Source organism: Oncorhynchus mykiss, chromosome 3 (assembly GCF_057628025.1).
Source record: "Oncorhynchus mykiss isolate SJ-2025 chromosome 3, ASM5762802v1, whole genome shotgun sequence".
NCBI classification, from domain to species: domain Eukaryota; kingdom Metazoa; phylum Chordata; class Actinopteri; order Salmoniformes; family Salmonidae; genus Oncorhynchus; species Oncorhynchus mykiss.
In genome coordinates, this window is record NC_143024.1 from 88,859,483 (window position 1) to 88,875,100 (window position 15,618).

A 15,618-nucleotide genomic window follows, 5' to 3' on the forward strand; every position below is an offset into this window, starting at 1 on the left:
AGGTAGAACTAGTAGAACTATACCAGGTAGAACTAGTAGAACTATACCAGGTAGAACTATACCAGGTAGAACTATATCAGGTAGAACTAGTAGAACTATACCAGGCAGATCTAGTAGAACTACACCAGTTAGAACTATACCAGGTAGAACTAGTAGAACTATACAAGGTAGAACTATATCAGGTAGATCTATATCAGGTAGAACTATACCAGGTAGTATTTGACTGGGCCTGAGGTGTATTTCATGTTGGTCCCGTCTCACTCTCCCTGGCCCTGCCTGCCATGTGTGTCTGTGTGGGAAATGTGGGCCGAGTTAACCACTCTGCTGGGCTTTGCTGCGAGCACACTCACTGGGTTGTGGTTAACATGCTGCCATGGCAACTGCTATTCACCAGCCCTCGGACAAAAATGTTTTTATCCCTCTGTGACACAAAAGGCTACGGGATGAACTTTCTGACAACACACAACTGTTGAATGGCCCTGCTCTGATGATAATATATCTGTTTTAATGTCCTTTGTCAGGCCAGAGAAAGAGGATAAACACTAACGAACTTTCAGGATTCCTGCCTCATGCAAGAGGTCTGGATTTCAATAGGCATATTATGCCCTGTCTCTCAATGTCAGAGTTCTACATTGGAATAGACTCTAGATTCTAGAACATGCACCAATGGACAGTTAATGTGATGCTGAAATCATGCCTGTAAATGTATTTAGTGCCATGTCCTCTACACAGTTACTAAGCCTCCATTCAGATCATATCCAATGGAGGAAACAGTTGTCTGGGACACAATCAAGGTGAATCTATGAATCTCTGCGTACAGTTCTACGGAACACACATTAATAAGACCTTCACATACGCACCTCCTCAACCAGGACCAGGTCATGCTACACATCTACAGTCCGCTGTTTGAAATACAACATCTTTCTAAATATATGGATCTTATTGCAAACACATTGTGCACTGTTGACATACTGTCTGTCCAGAGGCACTGCTCTGCTAGTTCATCAGAACTACACCTACCATGATACAGTCTACCATGATACAGTCTACCATGATACAATCTAGTACGATACAATCTACGACGATACAGTCTACCACAATACAATCTACCACGATACAATCTACCACGATACAGTCTACCACGATACAGTCTACCACGATACAGTCTACCACGATACAGTCTACCATGATAGTCTACCACGATACAATCTACCATGATACAGTCTACCATGATGCAGTCTACTACGATACAGTCTACCACAATACAGTCTACCACGATACAGTCTACCATGATAGTCTACCACGATACAATCTACCATGATACAGTCTACCATGATACAGTCTACTACGATACAGTCTACCACAATACAGTCTACCACGATACAGTCACAATACAGTCTACCATGATACAATCTACCACGATACAATCTACCACGTACAATCTAGCACGATAGTCTAGCATGATACAGTCTACCACGATAGTCTACCACGATACAGTCTACCACGATACAGTCTACCATGATGCAGTCTACCACAATACAGTCTACCACGATACAGTCACAATACAGTCTACCATGATACAATCTACGACGATACAGTCTTCCACGATACAGTCACAATACAGTCTACCATGATACAATCTACCACGATACAGTCTACCACGATGCATTCTACCACGATACAGTCTTCCACGATACAGTCTACCACGATACAGTCTACCACGATACAATCTACCACGATACAATCTAGCACAATAGTCTAGCACAATAGTCTAGCACGATACAGTCTACCACAATAAAGTCTATCACGATACAGTCTACCACGACACAATCTACCACGATACAGTCTACCACGATACAGTGTACAATCTAGCAAGATAGTCTAGCACGATATAGTCTACCACGATAGTCTACCACGACACAGTCTACCACGATACAGTCTACCACGATACAGTCTACCACGGCACAGTCTACCATGGCACAGTCTACCACGATACAGTCTTCCACGATACAGTCTACCACGACACAGTCTACCATGATACAATCTACCACGATACAATCTACCACGATACAGTCTACCACGATACAATCTACCACGATACAATCTAGCACAATACAGTCTACCATTTCACAGTCTACCATGATACAATCTACCACGATACAATCTACCACGAAACAGGTACATTCTGCATTCTGCCATTATGAATAGCCATTGATTTCCATTAGGGTTTGGCTGGAAACCACAGCACAGTACTGACCTGTCTGCCTCCCATTAGTGCACTTTAATTCTGCCGATGAATAGTCAGGATAGACTGCCCTTCCTGGCTGCACAGACAGACAGACAGACAGACAGACAGGCAGGCAGGCAGGCAGGCAGGCAGATAGATGCCCATACCAGATGGCAAGTTAAGTCTCATTCTATCTTGATGAGTAGTCCACAAGTTCAAGATTTGATCATCATTCACTCATACCTCATTAAAATACCACTCCACTGTCCACGCTACATGTGTGTTGGTAGTGTGTGTACATAGTTTTTGTAGTGTATTGGTAGGTGGGGAGTCTGCAATGATGAGTCATTTAGAGGAGGTTGAGAAAGTCAGTACATGTTCTTACTGAGTTCTGATAAACAGTGAAGAATTAAATTACCTCGACTGTACTGTCATTGGTTATGCAACAGCTCATTTGAATGTTTCAGTGAGTTGAACTTGAAAGTTGTCCCTAAGCTCAGCCCATGGACTAGTGTGAAGATGACCATGTATATGATTTAAGTGCTGGACCAATACGTCAGCTCTTCTGAGTATGATGGAGTGAAACACAACCCCCTTATATGGACTTTGCAATGGTTTAAGAAATATCAGGTTGACCAATATGACCAAAATGGCCAATTTGGCCCAGTGAAAAGCGCACAGAAGAATAAATAAAAAATGTATTGTCTCTCTCAAAAGACAACAATTACTGCTTTTGACTATTCTGTGATGAAAGTCACAAAAACTGAACCACTGTATCAGCAAAACATTTACATAATGTACTGACAAATCATATTAAAAAAATAATCACTCTAAAATGGTTAAATATCACCCCCCCAATCAACAAGTTGACTGTTCTCCCTATTTGTTTCTCTCTCTCTCTCTGTGTTTCCATGGAGGTTGCTTCGAGTGCTGCATCAAGTGTCTGGGCGGGGTGCCGTATGCATCGCTGGTGGCCACCATCCTATGTTTCTCCGGCGTGGCCCTGTTCTGTGGCTGCGGCCATGTGGCCCTCACCGGCACCCTTACCATCCTGGAGAACCACTTCTCCAAAGTCACCTCTGACCACGCCATGCTGACCGACGTGTGAGTGACCGAACCCTGACCCCATGAGTAGGGCTAGGAGTCCTTGACCTTAACCTGTCCATGAAAAGCAATGCTCCCTAGTGATATCCTATAAGCTATAATTAAGGCCTGGCTAACCGTAAGTATCCAACTGAATGGCCAGAGTAGAGCATTATTAAGATACAACTGGTCCCCCAAACCCGTACATGTCAATCCAGGCAGTAGTAGTGGCTATATGTTTACAACGATATCCTGAAAAAATTAACTATTTCTACCAGTTATACACTACCATTAAAAAGATTGGGGTCTCTTAGAAATGTCCTTGTTTTTGAAAGTAAATAACATTTTTTCCGTCCATTATAATACATCAAATTGATCAGAAACACAGTGTAGACGTTGTTAATGTTGTAAATGACTATTGTAGCTGGAAACGGATGCTTTTTTTCATGGAATATCTACATAGGCGTACAGAGGTCCATTATCAGCAACCATCACTCCTGTGTTCCAATGGCACATTGTGTTAGCTAATCCAACTTTATAATTTTAAAAGGCTAATTGATCATTAGAAACCCTTTTGTAATTATGTTAGCACAGCTGGAAACTGTTTTTCTGATTAAAGATGCAATAATACTGGCCTTCTTTAGACTAGTTGAGTATCTGGAGCGGGTTCGATTACAGGCTCAAAATGGCCAGAAACAAATCATTTTCTTCTGAAACTCATATTCTTGTTTTGAGAAATGAAGGCTATTACATGCGAGAAATCTCGTACAACGCTTTGTACTACTCCCATCACAGATACAGCGCAAACTGCCTCTAACCAGAATAGAAAGAGGAGTGGGAGGCCCCGGTGCACAACTGAGATGCCTCACAAGTCCTCATCTGGCAGCTTCATTAAATAGTACCCGCAAAACACCAGTCTCAACATCAACAGTGAAGATTACTATTTAATGAAGCTGCCAGTTGAGGACTTGTGAGGCACCTGATTCTCAAACTAGACACTCTAGTGTACTTGTCCTCTTGCTCAGTTGTGCACCGAGGCCTCCCACTCCTCTTTCTATTCTGGTTAGTGCCAGTTTGCACTGTTCTGTGAAGGGAGCAGTACACAGCGTTGTGCAAGATCTTCAGTTTCTTGGCAATTTCTCACATGGAATAGCGATAATTTCTCAGAACAAGAATAGACTGATGAGTTTCAGAAGAAAGTCCTTTGTTTCTGGCCATTTTGATCCTGTAATCGAAACCGCAAATGCTGATGCTCCAGAAACTCAACTTGTCTAAAGAAGGCCAGTTTTATTGCTTCTTTAATCAGCACAACCCTTTTAGTCTTAGTGAGCTGAGCCGCCTAGCATAGATAAGCCCTATCAATGAATTACAGGTACTTTTATATAGATATCTTTTCTTCAATGAGCTCATCACAACAGCTATTTTTTTATCAAATAAAAACCTCTGCTTGCACCTTACCCCAGATGAGACCTCTTTTAGATCCATTAGTCTATAGCAAGAGAGGAGAAACATAGAGGAGAGGAAGAACAGGACAAGTGTTTTGTTATGAGGTTTAAGGGGAGTCTCTGTGAGTGCCCATTTTAATTTCAATTTTCAAGTTTTAATGTCACGTGTACTTAAGTGATAATGCCAGAGAAGCCGGTGTTTGGAAGATATCTTGGCACGGGTGTTGTTAGGCCCAAGACCAAGGTATGATGCCAATCTATTTGCTCCGTTCCAGCCATCATCATGAGTCGTTCTTCCCTCAGAAGCCTCCACTGGTGTGTATAAAGGAGAGGTTTTTAGTGGCTGAGAGCCAACACGTTAGTGTGGTAAATATTAGTATAACAAAACTACCCATGCCAGTTTCTCTTGGCTAAGAGCTGAGGAGAGACTGACTGCATCACTTCCTCTTTTTATAACAAACATGAATGTGTTGAAAACTCCAAATTGTTTGTATAGTCAACCTACACACAGCTCTGACACACACACTTACCCCATCAGACATACCACCAGGGGTATTTTCACAGTCTCAAAATCCAGAACAAATTCAAGAAAGCGTACAGTATTATATAGCGCCATTATTGCATGGAACTCCGTTCCATCTCAAACTGTGCCAATATATCCTCCAAACACCGTCTTCGAGGGCAGGCAAACCGTGCCAATATGTCCTCCAAACACCTGTCACATTTACGGTTTCTCATCTAGCCTCATGTTGGAGGCTGAAACATAACATTATATTATAATATTGGATTATCCCTAATGGACAGAACACAGAGCGGGTTTATGTGGGATTTGCTCCTATACAGAATACAGCTGATGCAGTACGTCATCTATGGCATCGCCTCCTTCTTCTTCCTCTACGGAATCATCCTGCTGGCCGAGGGCTTCTACACCACCAGCGCTGTGAAGGAGCTGCACAGCGAGTTCAAGACCACCATCTGTGGACGCTGTATTAGCGGCATGGTACGTAACTAAAGTGAACCACTGGACTGTGTTAACCGTGCACTGAACTTACACCAAACAACGAAACTCACTGCACTCTTGATCAGACCAAATTTCATGCAACAAGCCAGTCTTTGTTTTTATGTACTCAACCCGAACCACGTGGACACCTGAGTTCTGTTTTAATGTGATCAATCAAACAAGCTGATGACATAATGACGACGTCTGAGCAAATACTCTTCGCAAACGGACACGAAAGCATGCCCTCTCTTTTATGCCTACCGGTCAAATAGACACAAACAACAGCTATGAAAATACTAGTTATGATCCAGATCTTCCTAATGCCAATGTGATGCTATTTTTGTACGTGTGTTTTCTCAGTTTGTGTTCCTGACCTACATCCTGGGTATCGCCTGGCTGGGTGTGTTTGGTTTCTCCGCCGTGCCCGTCTTCCTCTTCTACAACATCTGGTCCACCTGCAACGCCATGAGGTCACCTGTGGCTAACCTCACCAACGTGGACACCATCTGTGTCGACGTTCGTCAGTACGGTAAGGGAAAACCGGAGTTACAGCCAAGGTCATCTTCATTAGGCACCATGTGAAAGAAAACAGACTGAAACTGAGAGGGATTACCTGAACTCTTCCAATAAGAAAGGCTTGTTTTGTCTTCCCGTTGCAACATTATCTCTACGCTGTGCCATAATGAATATGACCAAAACCATCCAGGGTCCCTTCTACCCATAACACAGAGCAGGTGTTTCCAATACTTTATGTGTACAGTTGCCTGTTGAGGCTGTGGATCACTGATTTCTATTGGTGTGTATCACAGGAGGTTGGTGGCACCTTAATTGGGGAGGATTGGCTAGTGTTAATGGCTGGAGGGGAATATGTGGAATGGTATCAAATACATCAAACACAAGGTTTGATGCCAATCTATTTGCTCCGTTCCAGCCATCATCATGAGTCGTTCTTCCCTCAGAAGCCTCCAATGGTGTGTATAAAGATAAGGAGAGATTTTTAGTGGCTGAGAGCCAACACGTTAGTGTGGTAAATATTAGTATTACAAAACTACCCATGCCAGTTTCTCCTGGCTAAGAGCTGAGGAGAGACTGACTGCATCACTTCCTCTTTTTATAACAAACATGAATGTGTTGAAAACTCCAAATTGTTTGTATAGTCAACCTACACACAGCTCTGACACACACACTTACCCCATCAGACATGCCACCAGGGGACTTTTCACAGTCCCCAAATTCAAGAAAGCGTACAGTATAATATAGAGCCATTAGAGATAAAGCAACACCTCACGGTGCCATGCCTCTCCCCTATTTGATCTAGATAGTTTGTGTGTATGCATTGATATGTAGGCTACATGTGCCATTTTTAAATGTACAGTTGAACTCGGAAGTTTACATACACCTTAGCCAAATACATTTAAACTCAGTTTTTCACGATTCCTGACATTTAATCCTAGTAAAAATTCACTGTCTTAGGTCAGTTAGGATCAACACTTTCTTTTAAGAATGTGAAATGTCAGAATAGTAGAGAGAATGATTTATTTCAGTTTTTATTTATTCCATTACATTCCCAGTGGGTCAGAAGTTTACATACACTCAATTAGTATTTGGTAGCATTGCCTTTAAATGGTTTAACTTGGGTCAAACATTTGGGGTAGCCTTCCACAAGCTTCCCACAATATGTTGGGTGAATTTTGACCCATTTTTCCTGACAGAGCTGGTGTAACTGAGTCAGGTTTGTAGGCCTCCTTGCTTGCACACTCTTTTTCAGTTCTGCCCACACATTTTATATAGGATTGAGGTCATTGTTTGTGATGGCCACTCCAATAACTTGACTTTGTTGTCCTTAAGCCATTTTGCCACAACTTTGGAAGTATGCTTGGGGTCATTGTCCATTTGGAAGACCCATTTGCAATCAAGCTTTAACTGATGTCTTGAGATGTTGCTTCATTATATCCACATAATTTTCCCCCATTATGATGCCATCTATTTTGTGAAGTGCACCAGTCCCTCCTGCAGCAGTGCACCCTCACAACATGATGCTGCCACCCCCGAGCTTCACGGTTGGGATGGTGTTCTTCGGCTTGCAAGCATCCCCCTTTTACCTCCAAACATAACGATGGTCATTATGGCCAAACAGTTCTATTTTTTGCTTCATGAGACCAGAGGACATTTCTCGAAAATGTACGATCTTTGTCCCCATGTGCAGTTGCAAACTATAGTTTGGCTTTTTTTATGGTGATTTTGGAGCAGTGGCTTCTTCCTTGCTGAGCGGAATTTCAGGTTATGTCGATATAGGACTTGTTTTACTGTGGATATGGATACTTTTGTACCTGTTTCCTCCAGCATCTTCACAAAGTCATTTCCATGTTTCACACCAAAGTACGTTCATCTCTAGGAGACAGAACGCGTCTCCTTCCTGAGCGGTATGACGGCTGCGTGGTCCCATGGTGTTTATACTTGTATACTATTATTTGAACAGATGAATGTGGTGCCTTCAGGCATTTGGATATTGCTCCCAAGGATGAACCAGACTTTTAAGGTCTAAGGTCTTAGCTGATTTATTTTGATTTTCCCATTATGTCAAGCAAAGAGGCACTGAGTTTGAAGGTAGGCCTTGAAATACATCCACAGGTACTCCTCCAATTGACTCAAATGATGTCAGAACTTCTCAAGCCATGACATCATTTTCTGGAATTTTCCAAGCTGTTTAAAGTCACAGTCAACTTAGGGTATGTACGTTTCTGACCCACTGGAATTGTGATACAGTGAATTATAAGTGAAATAATCTGTCTGTAAACAATTGTTGGAAAAATGTCATGTTTCATGTTTTGTGTGGAACCCAGGAAGAGTAGGTGTGGCTTTCGCAACAGCTAATGGGGTTCCTAATAAAATACCAAATACCACTTGTGGCATCTTTTCTCTGGCTCGATATCCTCCGTCTCCTCTCAGGTTTTATAGCAGAAATAAGACATTATAACAGCCTAAAATGACCAGTGTGTCACCTTGTACAGGTTTGTTACACTCCACTCTACAAGCATGACATTTTAATGGAGATTTCATCTAAGTTATAACCATATCGTAAATTTGAATGTGATATGTGGCTATGGCCAAATAAGGATGGTTCCTTTACTGTGTATCTATATGAATTCTATGAATACTGATGACATGATGTGAGGAATTTGCTGTGTCAATATTAACCTTTGAATTGAACGACTGTCTGCAGGTATCATCCCCTGGAACGCATCGCCAGGCAAGGCTTGTGGGTCCACACTTGGAGACATCTGTAATACCAGTGAGGTAAGGCATCTCTCCTCCCATCCTCAGTCATTATTTTGACCAGTGATATACTGTACTGTCTATTATGTGGGTGCCATTACTTTTGAGATGCATGCTCACAATAACAGTGCAAGGGCCACAGAAAAACACACATCTGTATTCACAATGAGTTACTGTACTGGTACTGTGTTCAATCACATGAATGTCTTTTTCAGTTCTACCTGTCCTACCACCTGTACATCATAGCATGTGCTGGAGCCGGGGCCACTGTCATTGCTCTGGTAAGTTCATCTCTCTCTCTCTCTCTCTCTCTCTCTCTCTCTCTCCTCTCTCTCTCTTCTCTCTCTCTCTCTCTCTCATCCTCTCCTTCAGTCCATCCTTGCAGTTTGTATCTGACTGTAGATCATGAATCCAGTGCTCCTCTCCTCATTTCCCATATGGTTTATGTAACCTCTGACTGTAAGGCAGAATACCCGTAGACTTTTCCACAACTCCAATCCCATTCTCTGTAAACCATCTGCTTAGATGCCCCGGGCCCCAGACTTATTTTAGGAAAGTAGAAACAGGGTGGACGTTTGTCCTGTATCGGGACACATGGCTATGTTTATACAGTACAAAGGGGAATATCTGTAAGGATATAAACATGTGTAGACTACATCAGAGTTCTTTGAACTAAGGGCGCCCCATTTCCGAAGAGTATAGAGTCCCGTCTTGGGTGTTTTGAAAACAATGAGTAATGATAGAAGAGGGAAATTCTCTGTCAAGGCCATGCAGTCCCTTTTTCCTCTCTGATTGCTACCAAAGAGTGTTTCATAGGGTTCCATTGAACTCATATATATATATAGGTGACAAACATGAATATTTTACTAGTACTTGTGTTTTTTTTTTTTTTTACAAGTAAAAAGTTGAAACATCAGTTGTTGCCAAAATATGGCAGCCATGCACATGCATGTCCTTGGGGCGTTCTCTTACCGCCTGTATTCTGTTCTCTTCCACCAGCTGATCTACATGATGGCTACCACTTATAACTTTGCCGTTTTGAAGTTTAAGAGTCGAGAAGACTGCTGCACTAAGTTTTAACTGGTGTTCAGAGACACGGTCTATGACACGGCTCTGAGTAGACAGCAGCCACTTACTACACGGACTAAAAATAGACAGCAACATATCTCCATTAGCCTTCACCTAAAGTGTAAATAGCTGATTGTATGCATCTTTTAGCATGTGTTATCCAGAGATAGGTTTGCCTGAAGGACCAACTGTACCTGAAGAGAATTGTCTTAAGAATGGGCTGGTGTAAAGTTGAGAGGGTTATGCTTTTCTCCATTTCTTGTTAAGATCTGATTAGGACAATAAATCAGTAATAACTCCCTTAAATGAATAGCACTCTGGCTAATAAACAGTAGGCGTGGAAGAGGAAGACAAAAAACACAATCTGAGAACAATACTGTATTATGAAGGAGTTCTCCGTCAGTTGCCATGACCATCGTGCTTAAATTTGGGGTGAAAATGTATTTGTTTTTTGCTAATGTTCAATTTGTCAGAAGACCAGCCAGGCTTGGAAAAGTGCCTTTCCCCCATTAATGTTTTAGGATTGATCGTGTGTACTTTTGTATTTTCTTGGTGCAAGACACAAAGTGTTACACAGTGAATTTGAATTGTCAGTATTACAAGCTTCTATTACAAACTAGTTCCTCAGTCGTATATAGATATATAGATACAGATAGTCTTCACACGTAAGATGACGCAGACAAGGATGAACAGCATTTCAAAACCAATAACTGCACATATAACTAGTATTGTGAAGGGTAATCCCAGTACCAGGGGTATATTTTCCATCAAGGTATATAGCCTCAGTTGATGACTTCATATATTTCATAAAGGAAGTGTTCTTGTTTTAGAGGAGTAATGTAATTGCTATGGGACCTGATGCCTTCATAGCTTCAGCTGATAGTTTTGATTGGTTTCTTCCACTTTGACTCATTCAGAAACATTACATTTTTTTTTAAAGAGCCACTGTTGTTGTTGTTTTTTTTTAACACTGAGCCTGCATGCTTACTTTATTTCATTTGGATTCCTTAATCTGTTTATGATTACTTATATTCCATATTTCCATAAATATTTAATTATTTCCGAAGATTTTTGAAGACTTGTAGTTATTATTTTTCTCTTTCTATACAAAATAAACAATCTTTGTGTACAAAATATCCCCAATGGTTTTATATTTCTTCTCAAATGAAAAAGAGACACTGAGAACAGTACCAGTGACAGAAAACCTGTTCCATCTCATACCACAATCCAATGCCCCTCTAACCTCTACTAACCACCTTCATCATCAAGCTGGCATGCAAAACCTAAAACCCCACTACCCTTCCTCTCCCTCTCCCCTTTTTAAATGTCTCTGTAATATTCTTTAATAATCATGTTAGTAGTGTTGAGGATAATGGCATTACTTTGAAGGTGTGTCTGTTGTCTGCTTAACATTGTGTTTTCTCTGTGTGTGTGTGTGTGCGCGCGCGTGTGTGCGTGCGTGTGTGCGTGTGTGTGTGTGTGTGTGTGCGTGCGTGTGACCTAGCTCTGCCTCATGTAGCCTGCTTTGCATCTTACCATGCTCACTGGCCATCCACCTCGGCCCTCTCTTCCAGATCCACTTCCTCATGATTCTTTCAGCAAACTGGGCCTACCTAAAGGATGCCAGTCGCATGCATGCCTACCAGGACATCAAACTGAAGGAAGAGCAGGAGCTGCATGACTTCACGTCTCGTTCAAAGGAATGCCTCAATTCCTACACATAAGGATTACGCCCTGGTCCACACACACACACACACACACACACACACACACACACACACACACACACACACACACACACACACACACACACACACACACACACACACACACACACACACACACACACACACACACGCCATCTCAGGCGGTCTGACCAAGAGAACCCATAACCTGCCAGCTGCCCTCATTCAGCGCAGTAGTAATGCGGCTCCTAACAAACTAATGCATCAATGTCTCTTTCTACAACTAACTGATCAAGACATCTGTGTCAGAACCTCTGTTTCTTGTGTGAATATACTTTTGTTTTTATTTTTCTAATTTTCATAGGAATGTTTTTGTTGCGATTTATTTTTTTCTTATTTTGATTTTTTTCTAACCAGTGATTGCTGGTGAACTTGAAACATTGCACTATTCTAAAACACGAAGGAAATAAATAATGAAGCGTGTTTTAGAGTGTTCTGTTGTGATTCTGGTCTAACTGTCGGCCATTATGAATAAGGAAGAGCGGGGAAGTTCTTGTCAGCGAGAAGAGAATCCGTTTTTTTATTATTATTTTTTTTATCAAAGATGCAGTTTTGATTACACCTCATAGCACAACATGAAACGCCTTACAACATCACAGATGTTGCACAAGTGGTGCAATGTCCTGTTGCTAATTGCAAACAAGTTAGTTCCTCCTGGCTCTGAATGGAGAGCATATGAAGAGGAGGAATGTGAAGGCAAAACAACATTCTATTGTGCAACAGAACATGTATGTGTTGGCTTCTTTGACAAGGTGTTTACGTTGCCCCTCTGCCCATTTCAAACTGTTAGGGTTTAAAAAAACTGTTCTCTTGCTAGTAGTTTGAGTTTAAATAGGTGTGATCATTCTGATTCTAGAATTTCACAAGTTACATTCCAACTAAAATGTTAATGTTTGAATTGATGTAATAATGATGTAAAATCCTAATTCCCTAAAAGAGGAACTACCTCATGCCTACGCAGGTACACTTACTGAACATGCACAGGTATTTTAGCTGAGATAACCACGTGCCCATGTAACTGTAAACAAACCTGTGGCGGTTGGGTTTTTAAATTTGAGTCCTTTTAGGAGGAATCCTTTACATTTTTAGTCCTTACACCATTAGTCCTTACACCATTAGTCCTTACACCATTAGAACTTACAATTTTAGTTTATTTATTTTACCCTGGCAAGTGAATGGTGCCAATAAAATTATACAGTTAGACTGACCAAAATATTTCATCTTAATACATGGCCATTGTGTGATTCCATGGTTAATAATTAGTATCGTTTTAGTTTTTCAAATGTAGCATTTTTATAGACAGTCTACATATAATTTAAAATGTCTTGATTAATGTCTTTGTGAGATGAAAAATAAAGGTCAAATTTGACTATTAAACATGAGGATGGTTTGTTGCACAGAGGGGCTTGTATGTCCAAAGTATCGTTGGGATGAATAAATGCTTCTTATTGTATAGTGTATGATCTTCCACAGTTCATCCCAAATTCCCATGTGTGACTTGAAATTCCCATTTGCGATTGTCGAATCGTTATCCCTGTAACTACAAGATACAACAGGCTTACATTTTACTTGGTTGAGAGAAAACTAGTGTTCTGAAACTAAATGTTCATGTGCTTTGTTACCATGGCAAACCTTGTGATTTAGACAGTGCAAGTCAGTGAACAATAACCGTTCTCCATTCAAGCTGAGATAACTCTGTGTTAGGGTGTTGATCTGTACAATTTAAACATGTTACAAGTCAGCAGTTTATTTTTTTTGTGATGTTTCAATCTTGTTTTTTTTATTGAAAATATAACCACTTAAAAGAACAAACAAAAAAATGTTTTCTAAATTTCTTGAATTGTATTTCAGTATTGTTTTTTTTTTTACGCGCAATTGTTAAAATACTGACATCATTACTGATGCAATCTTTATCTGTTATTTAGAAGAGACTTACAGGAATATTGACGTTTATTCATTAGTGCATTATTAAGGAGAAACTGTTTCTGCAGTGATACAGGTGATGTGTAGTCATTTGTACTGACAACTATGGTAGGCAGTGTTTGCCGGTTTCCAGAGAACAATTTAGTCCACTGTATGTCATTGTAGTCCACGGTGTTTCTTAGTTCTGAAGTATATAACTCCTCTATAGTATTTTCTATTAGTGTCAAGGTCTTCCTTGGGAATTTATTTCAGGTAATACTTAACTTGTCACAGTATTCTGAATATTGATCATCACACCTCACCCTATGATTGAAAATGCCAATCTGACCATGAATGGAATACGGTTCGGCCAAAGTTTATAAGCCACTGTATGTCTTGATTGTTTTGTAAACAAAGTGGCCTCTGAAATATAGTACAACAGATTCAAAAGGTTTGTAGTGGCCTGCAGGAATATGACTTTGATGTGAATTGAATGACATTACCGTCCCATCATACAGTACTTCCTGTGTATAAATGTACCAAAAAAGAATAGTAATCAAAATGGCTACCGATCAAACACCAGGAGGACACCAATCCAACGTCCTGGCTGGGATCCCCTTTGACATTTCTCTCTCTCTCTAATTGTTTTTATGAAAATAAAAAATAAAAATATGTACTCCTAAATTATGTACGCCATTCATTTTCCATGTCAAAGGGCATAAAACCTAATGTCATGGTACACAGACAGACACAGGCACACAAACAGACACAGACACAGACACACACACCAACAGTTCTTCAACTTATGTGTGTGTGTCAAACCTGTACACGCTGACTCCATCTTTGCTCCATGCCCATCTTCATGTTTTTATGGAGAGGATCTTTGTCGAGGACGGGGCCTTCTTTTCTTCAGGCTCCTCTGCCTCCTTCTGTTCTGGGGGGGGAGCAGTGAGGCCTCCTCAGGGCCTGTAGTGTCCTGGAGTAGTAGCTCTGGAATGTGCTGGGCTCTGGAGGGAGAGTTAGAGAGACACAAAATGAGGCTCTTTATGCTCTGGTCGTAAATCAGTGAGGGTAGGAGGACACAGCATACATCATCAGACAGGATGACCAACACAGTATACATAACCAACACAGAATACATCATCAGACAGGATAACCAACACAGAATACACCATCAGACAGGATAACCCACACAGAATACATCATCAGACAGGATAACCAACACAGAATACACCATCAGACAGGATAACCAACACAGAATACATCATCAGACAGGATAACCAACACAGAATACATCATCAGACAGGATAACCAACACAGAATACATCATCAGACAGGATAACCAACACAGAATACATCATATATATATATTTTTTTACCTTTATTTTACTAGGCAAGTCAGTTAAGAACAAATTCTTATTTTCAATGACGGCCTAGGAACAGTGGGTTAACTGCCTGTTCAGGGGCAGAACGACAGATTTGTACCGTGTCAGCTCGGGGATTCGAACTTGCAACCTTTCGGTTACTAGTCCAACACTCTAGGCTACCCTGCCGCCCCAGCTGCCCTTCATCCTCACCATTGTGCAGGGCCAGTGAAAGGCCACTCTGGAGGCCAGTCACACAGCCATTAAAACATAGACATTTGAAAACAGTGATTTAGTAGTATGTGTTGCTGTTACAGTGAATTATAGACAACCTGTGTACATTTATGGAATGCATAACATATGACTTATTCCTGATAAAGGCCACATGATATTTCATTACTAGATGTATTCATTACTAGATGTATTACTAGATAGCATTTATTACTAGATTCATTACTAGATGTATTACTAGATAGTATTTATTACTAGATTCATTACTAGATGTATT

The 15,618-nt window shown here is 40.9% G+C and overlaps 1 protein-coding gene across 4 annotated transcripts in view; it reads left to right on the forward strand.

Moving 5' to 3' along the window:
* LOC110520610 (neuronal membrane glycoprotein M6-b) overlaps positions 1-14,430 on the forward strand; it is a 52,238-nt gene extending 37,808 nt beyond the window's left edge. For 2 of the 4 annotated variants that reach the window (XM_021598008.3, XM_021598006.3), the window contains exons 2-7: positions 3,145-3,331; positions 5,599-5,755; positions 6,116-6,284; positions 8,979-9,052; positions 9,247-9,312; positions 10,031-11,233. In XM_021598008.3, coding sequence (XP_021453683.1) covers positions 3,145-3,331; positions 5,599-5,755; positions 6,116-6,284; positions 8,979-9,052; positions 9,247-9,312; positions 10,031-10,111 — 734 coding nt within the window. In that variant the 3' untranslated portion in view covers positions 10,112-11,233. Of the gene's footprint in view, positions 1-3,144; positions 3,332-5,598; positions 5,756-6,115; positions 6,285-8,978; positions 9,053-9,246; positions 9,313-10,030; positions 11,234-11,673 lie in introns of those variants that run through there. The other 2 variants (XM_021598005.3, XM_021598004.3) reach the window with 1 other exon arrangement.
* The last annotated feature ends 1,188 nt before the right edge of the window (positions 14,431-15,618 follow it).